This window comes from Zootoca vivipara, chromosome 12, assembly GCF_965207765.1.
Source record: "Zootoca vivipara chromosome 12, rZooViv2.hap1.1, whole genome shotgun sequence".
NCBI classification, from domain to species: domain Eukaryota; kingdom Metazoa; phylum Chordata; class Lepidosauria; order Squamata; family Lacertidae; genus Zootoca; species Zootoca vivipara.
This window is the reverse complement of record NC_142595.1, coordinates 19,714,965-19,727,466: the sequence shown is the minus strand read 5'-3', so window position 1 is coordinate 19,727,466 and position 12,502 is coordinate 19,714,965. Positions and strand designations below refer to the sequence as shown.

The 12,502-nt window shown below is 44.2% G+C and overlaps 1 protein-coding gene across 4 annotated transcripts in view; it reads right to left on the bottom strand.

Annotated features, from left to right (window-relative positions):
• Positions 1-12,502, bottom strand: part of B4GALNT2 (beta-1,4-N-acetyl-galactosaminyltransferase 2 (SID blood group)) — a 51,264-nt gene continuing 38,762 nt past the window's right edge. Inside the window, exons 11-12 of one of the 4 annotated variants that reach the window (XM_088654572.1) lie at positions 8,324-8,361; positions 1-24 (exon numbers count right to left, since the gene is read on the bottom strand). In XM_088654572.1, the coding sequence (XP_088510698.1) occupies positions 16-24; positions 8,324-8,361 (47 nt within the window). In that variant the 3' untranslated portion in view covers positions 1-15. Of the gene's footprint in view, positions 25-7,012; positions 8,362-8,389; positions 8,528-12,502 lie in introns of those variants that run through there. The other 3 variants (XM_088654574.1, XM_088654570.1, XM_088654573.1) reach the window with 3 other exon arrangements.

The following is a 12,502-nucleotide window of genomic DNA, read 5'->3' as shown; positions in this document are numbered from 1 at the left end:
TGATCCCAGTCACTCTTATGCGAACTTTAAAAAGAAAGAGAGAGAAATGTGTTATACGAATATGAATACAATGAATTTGTGAGTATCTGTGAAGGACAGGAAACTGCCTGCCTGGCAGCCAGATTACCGAACAAAGTTTTGTCTCTGCGTTCAATCAGGCACTTGATGGGTTAAATTTCCCCTGCGGAAAACCCACCCACCCAATCCCCACAGTGCTCCAGAGAGCTTCAAACTCAGGTGATTCCAGGGCTAATTTTCCTGCGATTTGGATTCAAAATGGATTTGCAGCAGTATCATCCAAAGCATGCTCCTCTGTGTGTGTTTATGTTCCCCCGTTAACCTAAAAGAGCTGCAGGCCTGATCCCCCACCATTTAGAATTAGCCCTGCCCACTCACTAGCTTCTAAGAGGGCTTTACTCCAGGTCCGTGTGCATAGGATTGGGACCTACACAGGTTTACATGCAAGCGAGTTCCACTCCAGTTCAGTTCCAAGTAAGTGTACATGGGATTTCCATTGCCATGGCACACCCGATGTTGCTTAGTCTTAAAAGAGCAGGACGAGCTGTCAAGTCACCTTTGCAGAGGCAGCTGGGGAAGGCAATGTACCAGCCTGCTTACAAATTAGTCTTTTTCTTGCACATCTGTCACCCCCAGGGCAGTTCTGAGTAGTGAGCATGGACATCAAAACTAGCCCAGGAGGAATCATCATGTATCCAGGGCAGAGAGCAAACTATATGACTTTCTTACATGTCCAAAGATCTCAATTCCATTCAGAGAGGCTGCTGCAATGGACTTTTCGATCCGAATGTGCAGATTCTGGGGAAATCAAGATTTCTGGGTTTTAAGCTCTCTCAATTTGGGAATAAAATTGCATAGAAATAATTGAGATTTAGTCTAGAGGTACATGTGACCTGATTTTTGAAGCTAACGCTGTGATCTTAAGCCAAGCACATTGACATCAGCATGGGTTTCGGGTCGTGGTGGATCAAATTTTGCCATCCCTGAAAGAAGGGCAGTGAAAAAGAGTTCTGTGGGGCAAAGCAATCTTTGCATTGCAATGCACATCTGTATTAGCAGAGACAAGACTTCTGTTCTGATTTGACTTGCTGGATGTCCAGGTTTAACAAGTACCTTTGGAACTGGGCCTGTTTGTCCCACCCACAAAAGCCTCGAGATCCAGGTTTGGGTTGAGCGACAGCAGGCAAATCCAGTTCCAATGTGTTTTCCACGTTCCTAATGCTCGACTGACAACTTTGAATTTTAGATTGAAGCGGCTGCATGGATCTTGCTGTTTACACTGAAGCAATTTCTGTCCTTTTTTAATGCCTTCCAACAAAGAGACGTGTGCAGGAAGGTCAGGCATTGCTGTGTGTTTTAAGGGAAAAGGACGGGGGAAATAGGGAAAAAAAAGAAAAATGAGAGAAAAATGTGGAGGGGAAAAAGCTACCTCAAGGTATGAAGTTACCTCAGCAATTGTTTTGTTTTTGGGCTTGCTGATATTTTATATAAAAGCTGATAGTCTTGAATATTTTATTTTTTTAATGAAAAGAGAAGTTAAGTTTCATAATTTCTTATGAGCCAGAAGTTGTTATGCAGGTCGGCAGTGTTATGAGCTCTCTATGGAGAACGACAGAGACTTCAGACGTAGCGGAAAAGATGGCAGATCTCCTTCCACCCCTAAAAACGACAGCTCAAGTCTTTGCCTTTACTCCAAGAATCAAATAGTAATTTTCAGCCCCTCAAAAGTATGGCTGGTATAGGATCTGCACCTTTTGATTACAGTGTCCAAATCGTTAAAATTTGTGTGATTAGACGCCACCCTCCGAAAGGCATATATAAGAAAAACAAAACACCAAGCTGTAGTCTAGAGTCTGGTCCTGATTTAAATTCACTTAATTTGGGTGTTGGGGTGAGTTTACTTGATCAATGTAGGTGGTTGGTTACTTGGATTAATTAAAGTTCAGGCCTGTTCTCTCCGGATTTGGATATCAATGGATTTTGCTGTTTGGCCTACAAAAGGTGGGATTTTCTCAGCCATGTTTTCCAACAGCTGGTCCATGGTTGAGTGTCCAAGCTAGGGAGATAGTAGCTTCCCCAGCCTCATGGGACCAGGCTGTGCTTAATTTATACAAGTGGCCAGGTGAGGAAACCACCAGAGACATCACACAGTTGAGGGCCTTTGGTTGCGTAAACTCAACCTTCACTGCAGCAAAACCAGAGAAATCGAAATGGAGGTTTGAGTTAGTCGAGGATTCGGAGGCTGATGATGATCAAGGAACTATGCAGATCAGGAACAAAACTTTAAGAATCAGAACCCAACTCTTGACCTTGTAAACATTTGACCCTCTTTTCCGCTATAGTGCTGTGACATTTTTTACAAAGATTACCTCAGTTTTACTGAGGGAGAAGCAGGCCGTTATTTTTTTTAAGAAAAGAAAAAGAAATGGGAGCCCATTTTGGGTGTGGTTTTTGTACCTTCTCAAGGATAAAAAGCGCAACCCCAGCTGACATTATTTGAAAAGGTTTGTGGAGGGTTTGTTTGTTTTTTTAAAGGAAGTTGCGTTTGCTACTCTCCATTGCACTTGGAGCAGAAAGCCCTCTGAATGTGTAATTTTTCATCTGTTGTAAATGAATTCCTGAGAGGCCAGTTTGACACAGTTTTCCCCAGAGACTCCTTTACCCACATATAAGCTGGGAATTCTGGTGTTTTTGAGGGTTGCTTTATCAGGCTGCTCAATGTATCTTTGCTCTTTAAAAAAACAGCGACTACCCTTTTCTGTAGAGATTATAGAGACTGAGAAGAACAACCCCCAAAATTCCCAGCTTCTAGAATCATCAAGTACCAGATTTTCCTTTTGACAACACATACAGCTAACCATATGGCTCTCTAATCTGCTTTTTTGACTGGAAAACTTTGATGTTAGCCCATGATCAATGTTACGGGCTGGTGTGGTTTCTTTTTCTTTTTCTTTTTTCTTTTGGCCCCTTTTATCAGTTTAGGAAAGTTGCAAGGTACTCCCTTGGTAGGAAAGGAAACCAGGAACGGTTTATAAAATTAGGAAGGGAGAAGAGTATTGTTTCAAATGCATCTTATCTATTCAGGGGCATTGCTAGATCCTTAAAAATACCTGGGCCATGCCACAAATTTGCATATGCTTAAAAACGTAGAGATGCAAATTCAGGCGAACCTTTCAGAATGTAAGCAAAGAAAGGCGCTTTTAAAGTTTTAAAAAGGAGGTGGGAGGGTCAGGGAAACTGGGGTGTTTTGCAAAAGACCTGGGGCAGAGGGGCCCCTCGGTCGCCCCCTAATATCACCCCTGCATCTGTTCTTTTCCCTACAGAAACTGGGTGGGTGGTAAATCACTTTCCTTCTTTTAAAAAATAAATCTCTCACTTCTCTGCTTTTAATACAGACTTGCATACACCAGTTTTTAAAGATTATTATTCAGACATCAGCCATGACAAATAAAGTGGGTGTTTTGTTTGTCAACAGCAAGCAATTTTGGGTATTTGGTTCAAACTGCAATCTTAGAAGAGGTGGGGGGGGGGCACACACACTCCCGCCCTTCTCCCAACGCTCTTAGAATCTAATTGTTGCTGTGTGCAGTTTTTAAAACAATTCTAGATAAATGGATAAATGTTTGTTCTGGGTGGGGTGGTTGCCATTTTCCAAATAGGCATAGAATTAACCATCAGAACCAGGCAGCTTCAACACCCTGGGCTTTTTGGTGTTCAAATCATTGGCAATGCAGGGATCCTGTAAACTTCCATGATAGTTTTAACAGGCCGTGATTGGAAGAAGGGAGCTTCTGTATGTGATGGGGCGCGGGGGGGGGCACTGGGCCTGTTTTTAACTCAAATGTAGATGATGACTAGATATTGCAGTGACGAGAGTTCTGTACAAAGCTGGTAAAATGTTAAGGTTTTTGCTTTCAGTAATTTGTTGGGTTGTTTTTTTGTGGTTGTTAATGCACAGCCATTGGAGTCCGGTCGCACTATATCGTGCCACTAAGGCATGCCATTTTTTTCCGCCACCAAATTGTGAGTTTTGCACAGAGATTTGCCTCTCTTTAATGTCCACATTTGTCGAACGCTTTTGAAATTTTTGTTCGATGACTTACAGCTCCCAGTTTTACAGCTTCTGGGAAGCAGAAGCCACCACAAATTTCTAACATACTAGGACTATGTTCGTGGCTTCAGTTGAAATGAGAATTTGACATATTCAGCCTTGGACCTGGCGCCTATTTGCTGTTTCGATCTGCCTGTTCCTGCCCGTCTTCCCCCAGGACCTCAAGTTGATTCCTTCCTCCTGCTACAATCATTTTTAATTTCATGGCCGTAATGGGGTACTGAGGGCTTTGAGTTCTCACCCAAAGTACTAACCCCAGCTTTACCTCAAATTCTGATTTGTAAACAGCCAGGAAAATGCTGAAAATCCCACTGGCTTCTCTTAAAATAAAATAAAATGTTGGAACAAGCTCTCTGACAGAAAGAGTTCTGGGAATATAGGACCCCCCTCAGCCATTTCCCACCCATTGTCAAAAGTTAAATATGGGTTTAACATGATTGTGTAACGTGAGTAGCTTGGGAAACCACTTTTATTGGTTATTTGTTTCTTTCTAACTACCGAGCAGTCTGAAAATGGCTCGGAGACAGTACGCAGAAAATCTGTAACATGTTTCTGTGTAGCAAAAGCCTACTTGGCAAGGCAAGGAAAAGTGACTCCTTTCCAAAAGGGAGGGAACGAAAAATTATTTTGCTGGTTACGTTAATACCTCAGCCTATCACTGTGAGCTTAAGTTGGAAAGTTAGGTGCACTGGAACTCCACAAGAACACGGTTTGACCCGTTTGCTGCCATTTTAATTATGGTTTAGTGTGCATCCTATTTTGCCCCAAGAGTGAGGGTGAAGGCATCCCCCTGCTTGTTCAGTGCTGCTAAGCATCTTGGCTTTTAACTGCACATCATCCCATGTGCTGAAGTCCTTCTGAACTTGTTAGGGAGCAAGTATATTTTGAAAGTCCATTAAGAGAACAGGAAATGTCGTCCTTAGCGCAACACGACTGCAAATCCAAGCCAACGTAACTCTCCCGGCTCCCTCTCCCAGCCCATTGCGCCCTGGGAAGTGTAGTTATTTGAGGAGCCTAGAGATCTCTTAATCAAAGAGCTCTCAGCTCCACCAGAAAATGTTGGAGATGAGGGTGATGCTTTTTAAACAGGCACAGAACCCTGCAGTTTGTTAACAGATGCTGAGCCATTGATAGGAGACCCTTCTAAGACCCCAATTCCCAGAGTGGTTTAACACTCAACCCCTCTTCCGTAGGAACTCTGGAAATTGTAGGTTTGTGAGGAGTGTCGGGGTCTCCTAACAATGTTCAGCACCCTTAACAAGCTACAGTTCCTGAAACATAAAGAGCGTGGATGAAGCCTTTCATATCTTCATCCAGCCTTCTGCAAATTAAGCTGGTATAAATACCTCACTCAGGCTGTGTTATGGGGAACTTAGAGGGCTCAGAAGAGGCCGACAAGATTTCCCAAGGGATGGCTTGATTGCTAATACCCACCTTACCTTGCACCCAGGTGGGGGGGGACCCGTGTTCTAAGATGCGCTCTCCATTTAATGTGGGGCAATAATGGGGTCGTGCATAGCAAGTACCCCACAGAAATATAGTGTGCACCCCTTAGAATGTGCCCCAGCATCCTCTGCAATGTGCTGGGGTTTGGTGTCAGGCATGCCAGGATTCCTTGGCAAACTCAGACCTGTCCAGGCACCCTAGCCTTTGCACAATGGTGGGAGAATATCCTTACCGGCCCATCGCCCTCTGCCATATGCCCACCAGCTACGGGGAGGGACCGATTGAGAAAGAACGAGCCTCCTCTTTTAGAATTTGACATAAATGGAATTCATTGGCATGCTGGTTTGGTTTTTCCTTACTTTTAAAGGCCTGCTGGAGAGGAGGAATGGGGCGGTGGAGAAACTTAAAGACTTCAGGGGCACAAATGACTTAGGGGCGATGGGGGCAGGGCAGGGAGCTGTGAAAAGCAAATAACCCTATGACCATTGGAACTTCCATCAAGGCTATTTCTGGCGGTTGTTTTTAAAGCATGGATTTAAGCAGTGCCAGGAGGTCTAGAAACCTTAACCTGAGAGTGGCCTTCCAGATTCTTAGTGAATATGTGGAATATTCACAGCCGTAAAGGTAAAGGGACCCCTGACCGTTAGGTCCAGTCACGGACGACTCTGGGGTTGCGGTGCTCATCTCGCTTTACTGGCCGAGGGAGCCGGCGTACAGCTTCCGGGTCATGTGGCCAGCATGACTAAGCCGCTTCTGGCAAACCAGAGCAGCACACGGAAACACCGTTTACCTTCCCACCGGAGCAGTACCTATTCATCTACTTGCACTTTGTCGTGCTTTTGAACTGCTAGGTTGGCAGGAGCTGGGACCGTTCAAACTGTCGACCTTCTGATTGGCAAGCCCTAGGCTCTGTGGTTTAGACCACAGCGCCACCTACAGCCTACACAACAGTTAATATTAGGTTGGGATTTCCATGTGGAGTTCTAAAGGTGTGGGGGGGGGGTACAGTGGAACTCTTAACGGCTAATATGTTTTGGAAAATTGACTTTGTGCTCACACTTCGGTTCTCTTAGGACCAAATCTGGAATGTTTTTAAATGGAATCTGGTCCAAGGACCAGATTACTTTCGTCGTCTTCTTTTCGGGTTTTCCCCCCTCATATGCCTTCTGAAGATTTCTCAAGGTATCCCGAGTCTTAGGTCACCCACAAGTACTGGCATGTCCAAAAACGGTTGCTTAACTTGCTTTAGAATTAAGAAACAAGGCTTTGGAATCCAGGCGCATAGCCGTGAAGAGGAATCAGACTCGGGCGGTCATAATGATCCCAGAGTCATTCATCTGACCTGGCTTTCTTTTCTTTTTTTCTTTTTGAAAGATGGGAACAAAACAAGGTCTTTCTTTCTTTTTTCAAAGATGTGTGCCAGATACGAATTTGGCTTTTCAAAAAGTTTTTTGAAATTTAAGAGGCTCTGTCATAACTTTATTCCTTGGAGGATACACAGGTGTTAATAGCTATGAAATTTACGCATGCATATACTACCTCAAAGTTCACAGTAAGATACGAATTCTAGAAGAGTGTGTGTGAGTGTTTGTGTGAGTGTGTGTGGGAGAGAGAGAGAGAGAATTATCCACACTCTGAGGCTGTTTCCCTATATAAGCCTTGAATAAGATGGGAAAAAAGAATCCTAGGATCGTCCGGCTACCACCATTTCCCCCTAAATTGGGACAGCTACCTCAAGGAAGAGTAGTAAAGATAACGTATGCAGTGGAATGGTGGCTTCTCTTAACTTTTGCCATAGCTGCATCACAAACTCTTACCCTTCACTTTAGTTCTGGTGCAGTGGGATTCAGTAAAACAGGCTTAGTGGCACTGTCTGGCCAAAATACGGCAGGGAGCCCCAAAGGCAGCCCAAAAGCTCACAAGCATGTCACCTGTGAATTCTGCTCTCTCGGGAACTTTGTAAGTTCTGCAACAAGGAAACTCCTGTGGTGCAAGCAACACCAGTTTTCACAACCAGGATGTGTTATTCTGAAGATCGGCAACACTAGCCATAGCTGCTCAGAGATTACCTCCCACTTACCTCGTGGCAGCTGGCATTGCTTGGCATGGGTTTGTGGGGCAGGGTATATAGAAACATAGGAAGCTGCCTTATACCAAGTAAGGCCAATGGTTCATCTAGGTCAGAATTATCTACAACACTGACAGGCAGCAGCTCTTCAGGGTTGCAGGCAGGAGTCTTACCTGGAGATGCCAGAGATTGAACCTGGGACTTCCTGTATGCAAGACATAGGCTACATCCATCCTGGGACAGGGGCTTCGAGTTTAAAGAACCTGTGCCTTTGTTCTGTCCTTTCCTTGAGTCTCAAACTTGGGTCTCCAAAAACTTGTTTTTGGACTACAACTCCCATCACCCCTAGCTAGCAGATCCGGTGGTCAGGGATGATGGGAATTGTAGTCCAAAAACAGCTTGGAAAACACTGTTCTCTAGACCATAATGGACCTCTCTTATTTCACAGTTGAATTGATTCATATGCCAGAAGCACTTGCAGGCCTGATTTCTGTTGCTTTTCATTGAAAGGCTCTTAAGTCTTTTCAGTCTGTTACGTAGTTCAGTCACAACATCAGAGCGAATAAGTCAGTCACTAGCAGGTGACGCTTCCAAGCCACGTGCTATAATAATTTTAATAAAGAGAGACACGTCCCGTCCCCCCCAAGCCTCCTGTTTGAATCAGAGTGTTTTTCTGATACCTTCAAGAAGCAACAAGCTGGATTCTGCTGCACCAAACCTGGAGAAGAGAGGGAAGAAGCCATTACCCCTTTAGCTGTAGTTCCCCCCCCAGAAGAACTCGGAAACATGAAGACATTACAGATCTCAAGTTCCTTGGGAAGACAGCTTGAAAATGCCTTGGGGGCAGTGTTAGTGCATCCTGCTTTTCAGCCCAGGAACAACTCCTGAAAATCCAAACAATGAATTTTAGTAAACAGGCTAGATAGAAAATAAAAAAATTCCTTCTGGTAGCACCTTAGAGACCAACTAAGCTTGTCATTGTTATGAGCTTTAGTGTGCATGCACACTTCTTCAGATACCAAGCTCATACCAATGACAAACTTAGTTGGTCTCTAAGGTGCTACTGGAAGGAATCTCTTTATTTTGTTTTGACTACGCCAGACCAACACGGCTACCTACCTGTAACTAGAAGGCTGGATAGCTTAGTCCAAGGCATCGTGCCAACTGGAATTTTCTGTAAGGCCACGTTGGATGAGAGGGATCACCTACCAGCAGCTGCATGGAAGGTCCGTTCAGATGAAAGAGTTTGACTTGCACACAGCCAGCTGACCCAGGAGTTCTTCCGTAGTTGTTCTATACCGAACAGAACTGGTGGGAGGCAAGACGTTCGGCCATGTCTTGTGAAAGCAGGGAAGATTCCGATAAGGTGGATGTAGGCCATATTTTACTCTTCAGTAGCTTAAATCACTGTGCATGTGGAGCCACGGAGGAAGCTGACCATTCAAGTGAAGTTTTAGCAAGCATCCGTAGTAAGAATGAATGCAAGTGGTGTCTCTTATGCGGGAGAGTACAAAATCCCCCCCCCCAAAATCCCACAGCAATCAGCTTAAACACATTGGAAGCTGATTGTAAGAATCTGCAAAGGGTGAGAATCACTTGCCTTCTAATAGGCAAAATACAATGGTACATCACCATTTGTTCCGTTCACACCCTGGCTTAAATTTTGGCTAAACAACCCTCTTGAAAATAAAATAATAATAATAATAATAATAATAATAATAATAATAATAATAATAATACAGTGTTAGTCTTCTCACTCCTTTAAATCTGTATTTGAATCCTGCATCCTCATCATCGATTACAGAATCTTTTTACACGTTTTGACTTTTTGAAAGCTAAATTATCTTCCTTGGTTTGCAGTTGGGTGTACAGGCAAAAGAGGGCAGCCGTTTCAGGCAAGGATCGATTTGATACGAATGGCATTCAAAGCATGAAGCACGTCTAGCTGGGTTGGCAGTGACAGTAAACTAAGTAGTACCGTAGCTATGTGGGGAGTGTCAAGAGAGAAGAAGGTAAGATTCCTGTCACTGGTCCCTGCCTACAATATATAGCATCCCCTCTACCCCCCAAAAAGGGCATGTGCTTTTTGATGGAATGACTGGTTTACACAATTTTCAGGGAAACTGGTGCCTTTTGGGCATTTTGTTGCCTTCATACAAGATGATAACCATTTGGCGCAGGGGTCTGATTTAAATTGTAAGCAACTATCAGATATCCTGAAGCAGCGGGGGTGGGGGGATTGACCGGGACCCACTTTGTCCTTCAAAATATCCCAATACTGAATATAATAAGCTGGCCTGGCCTTATCTGCCTCCCAAGGGTGGTGCAATGGCCCAACAGAGCAGGTCATGGAGCAATACCTTCTACTTCTTTGATTCTGTAATCGCAAAGGGAATACAGAATTAATTTCCTGGCTGTGCCTATAGAAATGGAACCCTCTCGACCAGGATTTAGCTGTCCAGGGATCTAAACAGTTTCCCTGTTCTAGAGTGGCAGAATCAAAGAGTGCCTACTATGCAGGGTAGAGTATTTGAGGTTGTGCGTGCATTTTTAGCTGGCAGTATGAGTACCGCGCTCGCCCATTGAACACCGGCAGAACCCTTTTTTAGTAGATATAAAATCCTACTTGCACCAGATCAGGGCTGCTGTCTGCTTCCAAAAAGCAGAAACTTGGCTGGACCAGCTTGAGTCTAGCCCTACCACCTCTGCTTCCAGTTTTGCTTTCAAACAGTGAGGCCTGAGTAATAGAGAGTTTTCTGTGGGACTCGAAAGCTCACTTCTAGCCTTTAAAATGCCTGCCCTGGTCCTGCATTTCTCCAGCAGTAGGAATCCTAAGTCACGGCTTCCTTAAATCTGACTCTCTCCCTTTTAATCAGGGTCATTCCGTGCACTGTGTGTTCATGACGGAAGAGGGAAAAGACCCCTCCCAGCACCAGCCCGTGCCTTGGCTTAATTCAGGTTGGGTGCCACCCCTCCGACCTCCCCAAGCCTCTCAGCCAGCGTTATCAAGCAGCACCCCGAAGTGCCTGTTTGAGCTGCATGTCATGCCAGCCTAAAGGGCATGATGACCATATATACATATAATATGAATGAATATAACCAATTCATGTTTGTTTATCTACCTCTTAGCACCGATAGATTGAAAAAGAAAAAGTAAATAGGGTAGTGATAATACAACATGCTGTGTAGTGTAGGGAGAAAAATACTTCTGTTTGTTTTTTTCCAAAGAAATTATTGTTCTGCTTAATAAATGAATGAACTAGAAATTACGGGCGCTCTCTGCATTTTAAAGCAGCCTTGGGGGAATTTGTAGAGGGCTGTGGAATGATGGGCTAGAGGCAAGGTGTGTTTGCAAGTAGAAGCCGCGGTCTTGATTCCTGCTACGGAATCACTGGGACAAGTCGTTGGCCCAGATCCAAAGAACAACGGGAGCAGGGCGCGTTTAAGCTGTGTGTGTGTGTGTGTGTGCACGCCCAGAAGCATCAGAAGTGAGCAGGATAGGCACATACAGGAAACCACCAAGTCTGTGGCTTCTACAGGTTAGATTGCGTTTATTGCCAGGACAGAGAATCACGGCTGCTCGAGCATCCGCCTGTAAAACGGTGGCAAAATAATCCCTTGCCGCTTTGCTGTGAGGGAGGGTAAAGGCAACGGAGACTGGGAAGTAGTTTCTCTATTGAGAAACAATTCATAGCCACAAGCTATTTTGACAACAATGCTGTCTGGCCAGCTGCTGGTGGTCTACCAAGGCTGCATTATTACCCAGCTCCCCTCTACAAGTCGATTGACCCTGGTTTTTAAAGTGTGTGTTAGTTTGTAAGAGCCCCGCAACCTCAACTGTTTCATCACCCCTTTTATGACTTTGTTTTAAATACACCACCCGATTACGTGTTTCTCCTCTTTCCTAGCAAAACCCCACCATAAATCCCCACTCCCATTTCCTTTCCACGTTCTTAGCATAAGCGCTGACAAGAGTTGAGACAGCTATCCAGCAGTGATTGATTGAATTATGCCTTAGATCCACAAGTGCACAGTCTTTTGCAAATCTTTTCCTCATTTGAGGGTACTGAACACACACACACACCCCAACAGCAACCTCACTAGATCTGTGTCAACGTTTAATTGAAATAACTTGAACTGGGAGGCGAGGGTGGGGACTCGTAAGAATTGTTTTGTTGGATGGGAGTCCGTAAGTCCAGCTTTAGGCTAGCAGTCTTGATTCCAACAGTAACAACTTAGATGGCTCTGGGAAGATCAGAGTGAGGAATGACAGTCATTTTCCAGCCACCCGTTGTTTTGCCACCAGCATCAGAAATACTGCCTCTGAACACGGAAGGGTTAGTTTAGTTAACCTTGTGAATGTCTCTAGTCTTTCTCTGAAGCCATCTCAGGTGTGAAAAAGGCAACAGCAAGAAGTTTACAACTTTCAGTAACTTTGCTGGAGACCTTGTATTAAAGCTATTTTGCTACTTGGGTGTAGGTCCCAATTTACCTTCCTTCAGAGCAATCGGTTGTTAAAACGATTTTATGACAAGTCACATGTATATGCAACAAGGTTATGTGAATTTGGGGGAAAATATATCTGTCTGCCGTACAACGTTATAAGGACATGTAAAAAAAACAACAGTGTCCACTGTTTTCTCTTTTTTTATTCTAAGCCATTGAAATCATCACAAATTCAGACTAAATCTGAAAGGCTGTGCTCTTAACAATTGTTTTCCTCCCTTTTGGTCAACTGTATTAAAAGTTTTGTTTTGTTTTTTTTAAAATCGTTTCTCTCTTTCAATTCCCCTTTCTGTTCTTAGACTTCTTGTCTATTGCATGAGGCAGGTTCGTTGGCTCAGATCCAAAGTTGCGAC